Source organism: Felis catus, chromosome A1 (assembly GCF_018350175.1).
Source record: "Felis catus isolate Fca126 chromosome A1, F.catus_Fca126_mat1.0, whole genome shotgun sequence".
Classification (NCBI taxonomy): Eukaryota; Metazoa; Chordata; class Mammalia; order Carnivora; family Felidae; genus Felis; species Felis catus.
In genome coordinates this window covers 190,132,983-190,146,877 of record NC_058368.1, presented here as the reverse complement: position 1 = coordinate 190,146,877, position 13,895 = coordinate 190,132,983, and the positions used below count along the sequence as shown (strand labels likewise).

Sequence of the window (13,895 nt, the reverse complement as noted above, 5' to 3'; positions counted from 1 at the left end):
TCTGTTCTGTACATAGGAAGATGTGGATAGTGTATGCTAAGTGATTAAAAATAAATTACAAAAGAGTAGATATTTTATGTCCCATCATTTAAAAACATATACTTAAATGTTATATGTATAGAAGAACCAGGCAGGATAAACCCCCACAAGAGTATCTGTGATGACCCCTGGGTGGTAGGATTATAAATTTCTTCCCTTTAAAAAAAAAATGCATCTGCATTTTCTCTTTTTTTTTTTTTTTTTCAAAAATGAGCATAAATACTTAACCAACAAAAAGAAAGGGGCTAGAGTAGCAGCTTTAAAAACCCACCTGCTGTGATGAAACGTACAGCCTGGTGTCTAGAGTTAACAGTGCTATGTTGTCCACTTGAAAACTACCAAGAGTAGATCTTAAATGATCTCCCCACAAAAAATGGTAATTGTATGAGGTGAAAGATGTATTAACTAGTAATCATTTCACAGTCGTCAAATCGGCAATGTGTCCAGCCATCACATTGTACACCTTAAACCAACACAGTGTTACAGGTCAGTTGTATCCAGGTAAAGCCAAGGGGAAAATCTGCCAAATTAATCATTGTTCATGGGACAACCCTTGCCTGAATTAAGTGTTGGGTGCACTTCCAGGAGAAAATGACAAATAGCAGGTCAGCTAACTCTTAATATAAGGTAGCTAAAATGGTGGTGGTGGTGGTTTTTGGAGATCAAGGATAACAAATGTGTACCTTAAGTGCCTTTGCCCCTCTTCTAACCCAAGGCACACATTGATAATCGATCCTGCTGGGCCTGAATCTGTTGTCGAAATCGCCTCCAAAAGCAGCCACTGCCTCAGTCATGAATGGTGACCCCAGTGCCACTGCTAGCACATGTGTTGCCCACACTCAAATCATGAAAAGATAGCCTTCCTCAAGATGTTTCATTCCTTTCTTTTGAACTATGATCATAATATGTCGATTTTTAAACAACAAAGTATATCTGCTAGGAAAGGATCCTCGTAAACAGTCAATCTCCTGGCAGCCCTTAGGATGGAATGCTCTTGGACAAAATACTGTCTTCGGAAACCATTTATAGCAGACCTGGGTTTTTGTCATCTCTGCTGGAAATCGTTAACCCCCTCCCAAAAAATAAACACAGACCCTGACAAGATGGCATTATCTCCCAATAAAAGCAAAGTGGTCGGAGACCCCTGGCAACTCGTCCTGACATTCTAGGCACTGGAATCTGCCCTACTTTGGTATCGAGGAGGCAACTGAAATGCCCACTTCCTGTTGGTCAGATGTATGGTCCGTATAGCAAGGTAGTATGGCAAGGCATTGGACACTAACTGGGTATCCTTAACCAGTCAGCTGTTTCTGTTTCAAGGCAGCATGATTCAGGGAGGACTGTGGGTCTATGTTCCAATTAAAACTCAGACTTAATTCCATTTTTTCCATGAATTTGCTGACTTCTCATTCCAGTGATTTGCAATGAACATCATTCCCTGGGGCCTTTGCCGTTGCATTGGCTGCATTACAAGGCCAGCCCCTCCCTCCCAACACCCAGGGCTTTGGGTGTGCAGTCCAGTGGTTGGGAAGGAGATGTGTTCTGGCGGGCAGGGTCCACGGGACCTAATGATGAGTAAGAGAAACTCAGTAAGGAGATTTGGCACCTAGTAGGTTCTAACAGGCCACTTGCAGTTTAAAAACCAGCATTCCCATTTGGAGACTTGCCACAGGCACTTGCCCCTCCTGAGAAGCTAGAGGCTTTTTCCTCTCCCTTTGATGCATCTCTGGTCTTATACTGTGCAATGGTCTCCAGACTTAGTGACACTGCCTCTTTAATTGTAAGGTGCTGTATATTCCTCTGGATATAGACAGAGCATAAGCGAAAGAGCAGAGATCTCTCAGAATTCTCTTGCTGACCTCGGCCTGGCCACTGGGCCACCTTCCTAAACCAGCCATGCCCTGTTCTTTCATTCTGCTCCACTGCTGAGTTACACAGCCTTGAATGAGACAGGAATCTTTCTGCAGAGGAACAAAGGCAGGATGTGGCCAATGCTTGACTCCTGGGTGTTCTCCTTGAAAGGGCCTATCAGAGAGCCTGGGTTCAAGTTTTGCCCCTGTACTTAATAGCAATGAGACTCCAGGAAAGTGATGAAAATCCTCTGAGCCTTAGTTTCCACACCCCAAAAATACTGGGGCTAAGTGTAAGTCTCCCCTGCTTTTTCCAAGTTTGCGTTCTGCCTTGCTTTTCCAGAAGACCTTACAACAGTACCTGTTTTCACTAACCACAAGAAATCCAAGGAGGATTTTGCTTTCAGGAAAAGAGGTGAAAAGCAAAAATAGCATTCACCCTTTGTTTTGCAGCAAGTGGCTCCAGAGCCATCATGAGTGGCCCCGCCAGACTCCTTCCCAGCAGCTACACTCAGCATCTCAGCACCAAGCTGCCAGAGCTTTGGACTGTGCTTCATCTGTGATTTATCTCAACTTATTTGGCACGCCCCTTAGAAAGATGCGTTCTGAGGTGCCAACGAAGCCAAAGAGAGGTTGTTTTTTGGGGTCTGGGAACGGTCAAAACGTTTGCCATATAAATTCATGGTAATTGCTTCTTTGCTTTATGCCATTTGGCCTTAGGAAAGGTTTCGTTAGGAACGCTCTGCCTTCAGATAGTGGGGGAAACCTATTCCCACTCCCCAGTCTTTGTGTTGAGTGAAGGGAGGAATGTAAAGTCACCGGAGCTTCATAAGCAGGCCCTCAGCCACCATGAGTCCCTTCTCTCCTCTTCCCGGAGCTTCCCAGAGGCTTTGACTCAGCCTCGGTCCCCCAACTGAGAGCCTGGCTCCAGCCTGCCTGCAGCCCTGTCAGCTCACCCCTCCCTCTCAAGCCCCAGCAAATGGTTTCCTTCTCTCTTCACACTGATCTTCATCTTGTCTCCCCTCTGTCTGCAATTGCACTTGTCCTGCCAATTCAAAAACTGGCACATTCTCCCCAGCCACCTCGAAGCCATCACCATTTCCCATCTCCTGTCTTGTCTCGTTCCTCCCAGTTCTATCCAGCCTGGGGGGATAGAACTTATCAAATGCCTGTTCTCTGAAGGAACTTTGTGTCATTTCTCCCTCCTCCCAGTCTTCAGAGCCTTTTGTTTTATTTTCCCGAGCACAGGTGTCCTGGACTGTCTTCCCCCACTACATCGTAAACTTCATTTAAATCTAGTTTTTCCAGTCTTACCTGTCATCGTGTTTCCTGCAGCATCCAGACCCCTCTTCACCCTGTGCCCTTGGGGTGTGTGTCAGATCACAGAGCAAGCACTCAGTGGATGTTCGGTGAAGGAAAGGAAGGAAGGGAGAGAAAGGAGGAAGGAAAGAAGGAAGGGGCAGCACCAAGTGTAGAAGAGTAGCCGTCTTCCCCGTTAGGTGGTTTGTTGGTAGACAAGGAAGTACCCAGAATTTATCAGTGTCTCCTTGATCTCAGGTGCCACTGTGCACCTTCTCTTTCTTTGGTCTCATAGAGTCAGAGGAACTGAAGTGTGTGGAAGGGTCTGGTCACCTTGAGAAACGCCCACCCTTGCCTACCCTTGCATTCATGTCATTCCCTCTCCTGGAGTCCATTTTTATCCTCATGCTGATGATTCCTAAGTTTGGATCCACTCCCCAGATTCTGGGGCCCCATAGCTTGCCTCTAGTTGCCTGTTAGACATCTTCTCTTGGACATCCACAGACATCAGAAATCCACCTTACCCAGATCTGATCTCAGCTTCCCTGCCGCCCGCAAACCCACTGTGTCCTTGGACCCTGTGAACAGGTGGTGGGTGTCATTTCCCTGTCTGCACCTGTATCCCAATCTGTCACCAGGTGTCCGATGTCTGCTCCCTCCTCTCCATCTCCAGGCCCTAATCTCTCTTGATCCCAACACCTCTCTGTCCCCTACTGCCCCAATCTCTTCTCTCTCTTGCAGCCACAAAGTGAAACTGCAGATTTCCCTGATGGAAACCATCAAGGTGGCATTAAGATGCCTGAGCGAGGCTTACAAGATCCTTCCCCAGCACTGAAAGCTTCAGTCTAATTCAGCTGACAGCCCCTTACCAGCTGTGGTCCCTCTTGGTCTTGGGCCTTTGCAGGAGATGTTCTCCCTCACCTGTCCAGTACTTACCCCTGGTTCAGGTCTCAGCTTAGCATTCACTTTTGTGGAAAGCCTTCCCTATCATCTTCCCCAAAAGTCTGGGTTGGTTGCCCCTCTTAATGTATTGCCATAGCCCCACGCACACCCCCACTGCAACACTTCCCACAATTTTCCATTTACTTATTTTCCTCATCATTTTGAGAAATGCCATACATCAGGTCTGCCTCACTTAATGTTGTGTCTCCAGCACCTTGCAGTGAAACTTGTGTATAATCAATGCCTATTATTTGTCGAATGACTGAATGAATGACTTCTTTTCTGCTCAGGCTATATCTGAGTCAGAATGAAAGTGTCCAGATCTTCCTTGATCTCTAGATAATAGTATGCCCATGTTCTGTATATGCTTCTTGTTGGCCTCTCATGTCTGATCAAACGTGGGTCTTCAGTATAACTGGTCCTTCCATGAAGACTCTCTCAGTCAGTATTTGCATGGGATATGAAACACTGCTTGGATTCTCCATCAGGACCACAGACTTGAAGGCCCTGGACTGGGGCTAGATTAGACAGCTCAACCCACAGACAGCTTGGGTCCTGAATGAAGAAGAACTCTCATAAGTTTTTAAAAAGAAAACCCGTATAGACTGGAGGGTTTTGGAAGACTCCTAGGAGGTGAAGCTTGAATGGGGGCTCTGAGGGATGGATAAGGATGAGGGAGGTTTGGGAGGGTGGGGAAAGAAGGAATTTATAGGTGTAAATTGACCAAATGAGTGGTCGGTCCAGTTTTTTACCTTAGTATCAAACCAGCAGATCTTTAAAAACTAGTGGCCTGCAAAGAAGTTATTTACACAAATCCAGGATAGAGGTTACCTCTGGGGTTGGAGGAAGAGAAGTTTCAATAATTTCCTGTTTCTTCAGCCGGAAGCTGGCTCTTGACTCTTCATTTTTCAAGCTGCCTGTATATGTCACAATTCTTTCAGTTTAAAGAATGTCCATAGCTATGACTAAAAACCCAGTAAATAAAGCAACAAATGATGTGATCCTATCAGATACGAGTGAGGCTAAAAAGTTTCTCACGTGGTGAGATTTTAAGTAATCTCCTGTTTCTATGTTTGATCATTTTACTTTTTTTTTTTTTTCCCATCCTGTATATGCATCGTGAGGGGGAGAACGTTCCACACATCCTCAGGCTTTGGCCACCTGCACTACCATGGAGAAACAATGGTGTCAAAGTGAATTGGCCCTGGGTCTTAACCCTGTCAGCCCTACTGCTTCTTTATTGCTGTGTGGACCTAGCTAGGAAATGTCACCTCCCTGAGAATCCCAACGTCCCGGCATGTAGGATAGAGATCAAAAGAGCCACCTCATAGGATATCCTGAAGTGCAAAGTGGATGACGGGTACAGAGCACCTGGCACATAGTTAGTGTTCAGTAAATGCTCACTGACTCTCCTTCCCTGAAGAACAAAGCCATTATGTTGGCATAGATTCTCAGTTCTAGGGAGAAACCCTTAGAGACCATTTAACCCAACCTCTTCATTTTGTTCCATTTAAATTATTCTTAATTGCACATGATGAATCAAATAATACAGATGAGCTTATGATGAAAAACATCATTCTTGGCTCTGCTGCACCTCGCCCCACCTGTACCCCAGTCCCCAAGGCAACTTGTTTTAATCATTTCTATTTCTAGTTGTTCTCACTGTTCTCTCCATAATGCTTAATTATATGAGGATAGCTTCTATTTCTTAATTGGCACCTTTAGACAATACCTACTGACTCCCTAGTTGGAAAGATGAGATTTTAGCTCATTTACATCTCTCCTCTCTCTTCTTTAATATTTGATTATGTCACTTGTTGCTTCTGTTGCTTTCCTTGTAATCAGAGATAATACACTCACACCACCGTTGCTTCTCTTCGTAACATTATTTAATATCTTGACTCCTTTCTGTGAAAGATGAGGAAATTAACACCCCCAACTTGCACTTCTAACACTTCTGCCTCCTACCCCATGTCAGCTACTTTTGCTTTTATATGATCAAAGCTGTATTTTTGTAACACTTGTATTTTCTTCTGCAACTTGTCCTTAAGTGTAGCCTAAACAAAACAAAATCATATACTAGTTACATTGTTAAATCTGCACAGATGTTTTTCCTTGCTGGACCAGGTGGCATGCTAGGATTTCGTTTCCTTCCCTCTAATTCCAGCTCAAATCCCCCAAAGCTCCTTATTTTAAAGTTAAAAAATTACTTTCAGAGTTTTGTTTCAGATCAGTTTTTTAAAATGATATATGTACAATATAGAAAATTCAGTAAGTGCATACAAGTCGGGAAAAAAACAGGGAGAAAGAAAGGGATAGAAAATTAAGAACACCTGAAAATCTCATCACATGGAGTACTTCTTAAAAATGTGTCATGTAATTCATACAGAGTAATCAGTAAAACTGAAGAGAAAATACTTTCCTTAGTAATAAGGGGAAGCATCCAGGCCCATATAAGAAAACCCAAAACAGGAGAGATTCTGTCCTAAGTCTCAATTCCCTTGTATGCCACATTCAACTTTTATTGCACATGCTTACTGGGCGTTTATTATCTATCGGACACTCACTGTGCTCCCTATTGGGAATAAAATACAGTTAAAAATGGACATTGTGCCTACCTTCATGAAGATGACATCCCAGTGGGGGAAGGTAGACGTTAACCAGACATATAATCAGGCAAGTATAAATTCTAAAACAGGTTGCGCTCAGATGTTGAAAGGAAAAGGATGTGATTCTTTGAGGGCACATAACAAGGGAGCCTGCCCGAGGCGGGGAGGTATTGAGGGGGGTCAAGAAAGTCTCCCCTGAGGGAATGATGGTTGAATTGAGATCTGAAAGAAGAGTGGCAGTTGACTAAGCAAAGGGAGTGTGGGCAAGAGAGGGGCAGGGAACGTTTCAGAGAGAAGGCAAAACTTCGGTGATGAGCGCACAGATGGTGCATTCAAATAACAAACGCTGCTGTGGCTGGAGCAGAAGGAGCACAGGCCGGGTGGTAAGAAACCTGCTACTCTCAAGGCGCTTCACAAGCCAGGGGCTGGGGGGTTCCTGGACAGGCCAAGTGTGGATCCTTCAAGATAGAGATTAGATAAGGAGGAGATCGACCGTTAGCATGGGCGCCCACAGTGGAGGCCGGTTTGGCTCCCTGACACAAGCCTTTGTGTGCTCGGCACTGGACGTTTTTATCCGTCGCAATGGCCTCAGCTAAGGAATGCCAGACAAATGCCTTGTGAAAGGTGTTGTGAGGTATGTAGCCGCCTCATTATGCAAATGGCCATGTAGCTCATCCTCTGGGACTTTGCAGGCAAATGCTTTCCCACCTCTATTAGGAAACCACATCCTTCTGTCTTTCCTCACCTTCATTAACAGATTGCATGAGGAGGTAGAAAACACACCGGAAGCATGCCAGCAGGAGGTTCCCCTTGCCCTAGAGAACCCCTGACACTGCAGTTGTGGATGGCTGGGGGGGGGGGGGGGGGGGGGAGTATGCAGAGAGGGGGACGGAACACTCCTGTCCCCCAAGGAAATCTGAAGTGGAAGCTCATTATGTGCAAGTTATAAAGCAGCAACATTGCTCTTGTTGTAGAGGATCCAGAACCTTCTTCCTCTTCCTCTCTCCCCTAAGGTGGCACCCAAGGTCAATTTTACCCACCTAAATTTAATAAAATAGAAAGCTAACGGTTCACGCAATCGTCAGCTTTTCTAGTAAAAAGACGTATCTAGGAGCCACTGAATTTTTTGGAAGAAAAGAAAACAAGAAAGGTAGGAAAACTTGGCAGTGGAGCTATTGTAACCAACCATCTGCTTAGAATACTTCCATAGTTCCTCATAGCACTTAAGATAATATCCAGACTTCGTACCATGCCTATGAACCCCTACATGATCTGGTCCCTCCCTACCATTAGGGCCTCAGTGTGTACTGTGATTCCCAGCATGGCATCACTAGGCTCCAGCTTACCTTCTGCCCCAGGGCCTTTGCACTGGAATGCTCTTACTTCATATCTGTATGGCTGGCTCCCTCACTTCATTCCATCTTCTCTTCAAATGTCTCTCCCTCAAAAAGGTTTTCCCTAACCACCCACCCTTCCTCAAGTAGACCCTTCCCCACTCCCAGTCACTCTCTAGCCTATTACCCTATTTTGTTTTATCACCATCTGAAATTTTCTGATTTGTTTGTTTTTATCTGTCTCTATCAACTAGAACATAAATTCCATGAGGGCAGAGATCTAGTCTAACTCGTTCAATGTCTTATCTGCAAAGCCTCGAACAGTACCAGGCACTCCACCAATATTTGTTGGGTGAATGGATGTAATGGTATTCTCATGCTTGGAGGTTAAGTCATGTGGATAAATACATTTATGTATTCATCTAAGACAAATATGAGATAACAAATATGCATTCGTTTATCAATAGTTATTGAGAAACCATTACATCCTAGCCACTGGGGAGAAGATACAGAACTAGAGACCACACCCCCACCCGTAAGGACCTCAGAGTGTTGTGGTGGCCAACGGGAAGAAATGTGGAAAGAAGCAAGAGACATGAGGATGTGGGGTGCCTGCGTGCCTCAGTTGGTTAAGTGTCTGAATCTTGATTTTGGCTCAGGTCATGACCTCACAGTTCGTGAGACCCAGCCCCGTGTCAGGCGCTGTGCTGACAGTGCAAAGCCTGCTTAGGATTCTCTCTCTCCCTCTCTCTCTGCCCCTCCCCTGCTTGTGTGCTCGCTAGCTCTCTCTCTCTCTCTCTCTCTCTCTCTCTTTCAAAATAAATAAATGTTAAAAAAAAAAAAGAGAGAGAGACATGAGGACTTAATGGTCATGGGAAGTAAAGAGAAGGAAAACGAGCCCCAGGTTTTGGGCTTGGGCACATGAGGAGATGAATGTGACATTCGGTGAGCAAAGGGGGGAGGAAGGGAAAAGTCAGCCTTAGAAATGTGGAGGTGTGGAATATCCAAGCAGTGATATTTAGCAAGGAGCTGGACGTCCAAGTGGGGAGCCTGGGAGAGGTGAAAGGAGCCGCCATGGCCTTGACACATACAAACCCCCAAAACACACGCAAGGAAAACATTGGGACTGACTGAATAGTCAGTCCTATGTATTAAGGAAATTTTATTTCTAATTAAAAAAAGAACTTGCAACAAAGAAAACTCCACATACAGATGGTTTCACTTGTGAATTCTACCAAGCGTCTCAGGAAGAAATAATACCAGTTCTGCTCAGTTGCTTCCAGAATACAGAAAAGAGGAGAACTCGTCCCAAATCATCTTACAAGGTCAGCATTATCCTAATACCAAAACCAAAGACATTTAAAAAAGAAAACAGCAAATCAGTGCTCCTCATTAAAAAAGTATAAGAATCCTCCATAAAATATTGGCAAATAATATCCAGCAGTACATAAACAGGATCATGCATCACATCCAATTGAGGTTTATGCCCAGAATGCAAGGCTCGTTCATCACTGAAAAAATCAATGTAATTCACCATATTAATAAACTGTAGCCTGAATGATCAATAAGCCAAATTTTAGATTGATACGATGAAGCCGAGGACCTAAGTTTACAAATAGCAATCAAGACTAGGTGATTTGATCTACTGGTTATGGGAGAAAATAGCTTAATTAAGAAAGAGGGAAATTTTCCCCTTTGGCTAAGACACTGAGATCAGTGTCCTTTTGAAGGATTCACTTGTCTTTCCTCTGCTAGCTTGCTTCAAGGACTGACCTATAGTGAGAAAGGAGTTTGGGGGTTCCCCTCTTGAGCAGCCAGCCTTCCAGATTTCCAAGACGGCATATTCCACCCATGCTTGGGTAAGGAAAGCCAAGGGCACTCATACTCCTCATTTTCTCAGATGTTCAGGATCCAAGAGTGCCAGAGGTGAATGAAGCCTGGGTCTTACCCAGTCCAAATCCCCACAGTTTAAAGAAGAGCCGTGGGGGGGCGTGGCTTCTCTCTGTCCTCTTATGCCATCCTCTGTTCTGAGATCCAGTGATTGTAAACTGGTCCTGGGACAGCAAGCTCATTAGACCCTGTCCTCCAGGCCTGTCCTCCCCCGACTCTTCCCTCTTTTTAAGCCTTTCTAAAGCTCACGTTTATGCATAATAAGTCACCATCAAAACGGATCTGTCCTAGATTCTAGTTTCTCTGATCTCACTGTTTGGTGTCTGGTGTGGAGAAAACCAAACAGACACAGGCCTTTGCATAGAATCATACGTGTCGGTGGGTGGGCAGATTGGCCAAGCCACCTGCTTTGAGCTTGCAAGCCTCATAACCAATCAGACAGACACAGGCTCTGGGGCCCATCATCTCTGTTTGATTCCTCTGTCACTCATTTGAAATCCTCAACAAATTTCTTATAAGATTATAATGAAAAATGTATTGCACACTCATTGTGTGCCCAGGACTATCCTATAAGGTTATGCTTTCTCTCAGTCCTTACAAAAAGTCATTAAATAGTACTATTCTGGTCCTCATTTTATAGGTAAATAAATAGGCTCAAAGAGATTAAGCAACTTGCCTAAGATGCCACAGCTAGTAAGTAGAAGAGCCAAAATTTAACCCTGGCTGCCTGTGGTGCTCAAGTTTTTACAAATGAAAATTCTTCGTGGTTTAAAATGAACGTTATTTTCCCTTTTCTTTCCTTCCATCTCTGTTTGCAGTCTCAGGAGGAAGTCTGTGATTTGCTCCATGCTGCACCCTTCCAAAACATCTTGCCTAGAGTCTACATCAAAGGTAAGAAATCACTAACAGCCGCTAAATAGCCAACTTGCATTTGAACTTCATGCCCACTTAATCGCAATAAACTCAGATCTGCAGTCAGAAAGGATAAATAAAGCTTTGGGCAGCTATTTGATATTCATAGAATCACAGAATTAGAAGTGACACTCCAGGCCCTGTTCCTTGGTCCTTCTAGATCATCCCCAATGTGTTCCTGTCTAGCCTTCGTTTAATTTGTTCGAATGATGGGGAACTCACCGCCGCACAGGGCAGATAATACTGTTGTTGGACAGAGATATTAGAACGTTTTCCTTGTAGTGAGTCCCGATCACACTTTCCAGGACGAAAGAGAGCAATTCGACACAGTCCGTCCAAGTTTTGGAACATAGATACGTCACCGGTCCTCTGGGAGTTCTTCGTTCCTCAGGTCCCCCAGGGTGCCCTGAGTCTCATTTCCTGTTCTGCTCCTCCTTTTGCAGAAGGGGAGCGTCTGGAGGTCCGGATGAAACGCCTGGAGGCCAAGTATGCCCCTCTTCACCTGGTCCCTCTGATAGAGCGGCTGGGGACCCCTCAGGTACGATCCTTCTTTTTTTTTTTTTTTTAAGATTTATTTTTATTTCTTTTGAGAGAGATAGAGAGCAAGCAGGGGAAGAACAGAGAAAGAGAGGGAGACAGAATCCCAAGCAGGCTCCACACCATCAGCGCAGAGCCTGACATGGGGGTCGAACCCACAGACTGTGAGATAATGAGCTGAAATCAAGAATCGGACGCCTAACAGACTGAACCACCCAGGTGCCGGTACCATACTTGTATCGTGGACTCTCAGAACCAAAAGGAACTTTAAAAGGAGAGCCTTTGGGGGTGCCTGGGTGGCGCAGTCGGTTAAGCGTCCGACTTCAGCCAGGTCACGATCTCGCGGTCCGTGAGTTCGAGCCCCGCGTCAGGCTCTGGGCTGATGGCTCAGAGCCTGGAGCCTGTTTCCGATTCTGTGTCTCCCTCTCTCTCTGCCCCTCCCCCGTTCATGCTCTGTCTCTCTCTGTCCCAAAAATAAATAAAAAACGTTGAAAAAAAATTTAAAAAAAAAAAAAAAAAAAAAAAGAAAAAAAAAAAAAAAAAAAAAGGAGAGCCTTTGGTCTAACCCCCTCATTTGACAGGCAGGGAAACTGAGGCACAGAGAGAGGAATGTCTACAAAGCCTGTTAGTGGCAGGGTCAGGTCTGGAATGAGATTTGCTATTTCTCAGGCCTGAGTTCTTTCTTCTACACTGTGTATCAGCTATTCCACCCAGAAAGAAGGAAGTCAGACAAGTATCTATTGTGCTTCTATTAGCATCAGGAATTCTGGTAGTATCAGGAGTAAGTTGCCTCTCAGAATTCAACCTCCACACACCCTGAGAACCAGTGATTCACTTCTGGATATCTTTGCTGGAAAAACACAGGAACACAGATGTTGACTGTAGCATTGTTTGTTAAAGCAAAAACTAGAAACAACCAACAGAGGGTTGACTAAATAAAATGTGGTAAAGTTCATTGAATGCTCAATACTTTCTATATAATAATGAAAAGGAAAAATGAGATCTAGGTGCATCAATGTGTATCGATCATAAAAGCACAGTTAGGTGAAGAATGAATACAACAAAACCATATCAGTGAAGCTTTTCCTGAAAGATGGTATACTCGTAGTTCATAAGAGCGGCACCCTCTGAAGACAGATGAAAGAGACAGAGATGGGGCAGTGATCACAGGACACGTCAGCTTTATCTGTAATGCTCTAATCTTTTCAAAAGTGAATAAGCTCATGTGTTAATGCTATAATTAAAATCAGTTTTTGCAGGGGCGCCTGGCTGGCTCAGCCAATAGAGCATGCGACTCTTGATCTCGGGGTTGTGAGTTCGAGCCCCACTTTGGGTGTAGAGATTACTTAAAAATAAAATCTTTGAAACAAAAATGAATTTTTACACACCAGTGCCAGTTGTTCTGCACATGAGGATGAGTGGGGCAGGACCCCTGCCTCAGAGAACTCAAGACAGTGGCAGGAATCAGGAAGAGAAAAGGGGAGGGACACAATGAGGATCTCGTGCTGTCTCCTTCCAAGTTGATTTGAGTGATCTGCACATTTTCAGGAGGCCAGGGGAGGAATTCCGCAGGTAGAGAAATGGGGTGCCCTGGTGAGACGAGCCAGGGTGGGTGTGTGTTGTTCGCCTTTGCCAACTGTTCAAAAGGTTTGGGATTCCAGTGTGCACTCGGACTTACATTCCATGGGTCCTCTCTGCTCGTACCACCAAAGCTGATGAGTCTGAAGGACTCACATCCTCAGCAAGGGGGCAGAAGGCAGCCTCTTCTCTCAAAAATCAGGGCAAGTATTTGGAGCACATGGCAGGACCTGATCTGCTCCGTCCTCAGGCTCCTGAGCAGCCATCACCAGACCACCTGTGTGCCACCCACCTCCTACTGAAAACCGTGACTGAGTGTTCAGTGGCATCTGGGCCCTTGGAGTCACCACAGGGAGAATTCAGATCCTGTGGAGTATGCACACTTTTTTTTTTTTTTTTTTTTTTGGCCTTCAGAGGCTGAGCAGAGGAGTCATCTAAAGATTTCCTTTTAGGGAGAAATCCCCCAAGCCGGCGACATAGAAATGTGTCTGCTCCGCTGTTGGTGTCATCCTACAAGAATCTGGCCTCTCACATCCAGGGTTTGGCATGTGTTTCCACTTAGAAGACTGTAAATTCCTTCCCTGTTCTGGCGAACACCATTTCCTTGGGACTGTTAGAAATCTCAATTTGTCAAATGCTGAGTATTTGACCAACAAAAGCCTAGACATTCTGGAGGCTGGAGAGGAAGTGCCAGTTTTCTGTCTCCCAGCCCTCAAGGAATAGTCCAAAACTTAGTCGTCCCATAGACCGAAGAAAAGTTAACAAAATATGACCTTCCAGGCTAGCTGGGGTTCAAGGGACTCACATAATATCTAAGTGAGCAACAAGGGAGATCCTGCCACATGTTTAAAGTCAAGAGGTTTTGATGGTGTCATACTGTTTGCATTGATTTCTGGGACATACTC

General features: G+C 44.9%; 1 protein-coding gene across 6 annotated transcripts in view; it reads left to right on the top strand.

The window, feature by feature from the left end:
- Positions 1–13,895, top strand: part of CYFIP2 (cytoplasmic FMR1 interacting protein 2) — a 128,703-nt gene that overhangs the window by 103,166 nt on the left and 11,642 nt on the right. For 5 of the 6 annotated variants that reach the window (XM_023260164.2, XM_023260157.2, XM_023260160.2 and 2 more), the window contains 2 exons: positions 10,782–10,854; positions 11,319–11,413. In XM_023260164.2, coding sequence (XP_023115932.1) covers positions 10,782–10,854; positions 11,319–11,413 — 168 coding nt within the window. Of the gene's footprint in view, positions 1–2,342; positions 5,144–10,781; positions 10,855–11,318; positions 11,414–13,895 lie in introns of those variants that run through there. The other variant, XM_023260174.2, reaches the window with a different exon arrangement.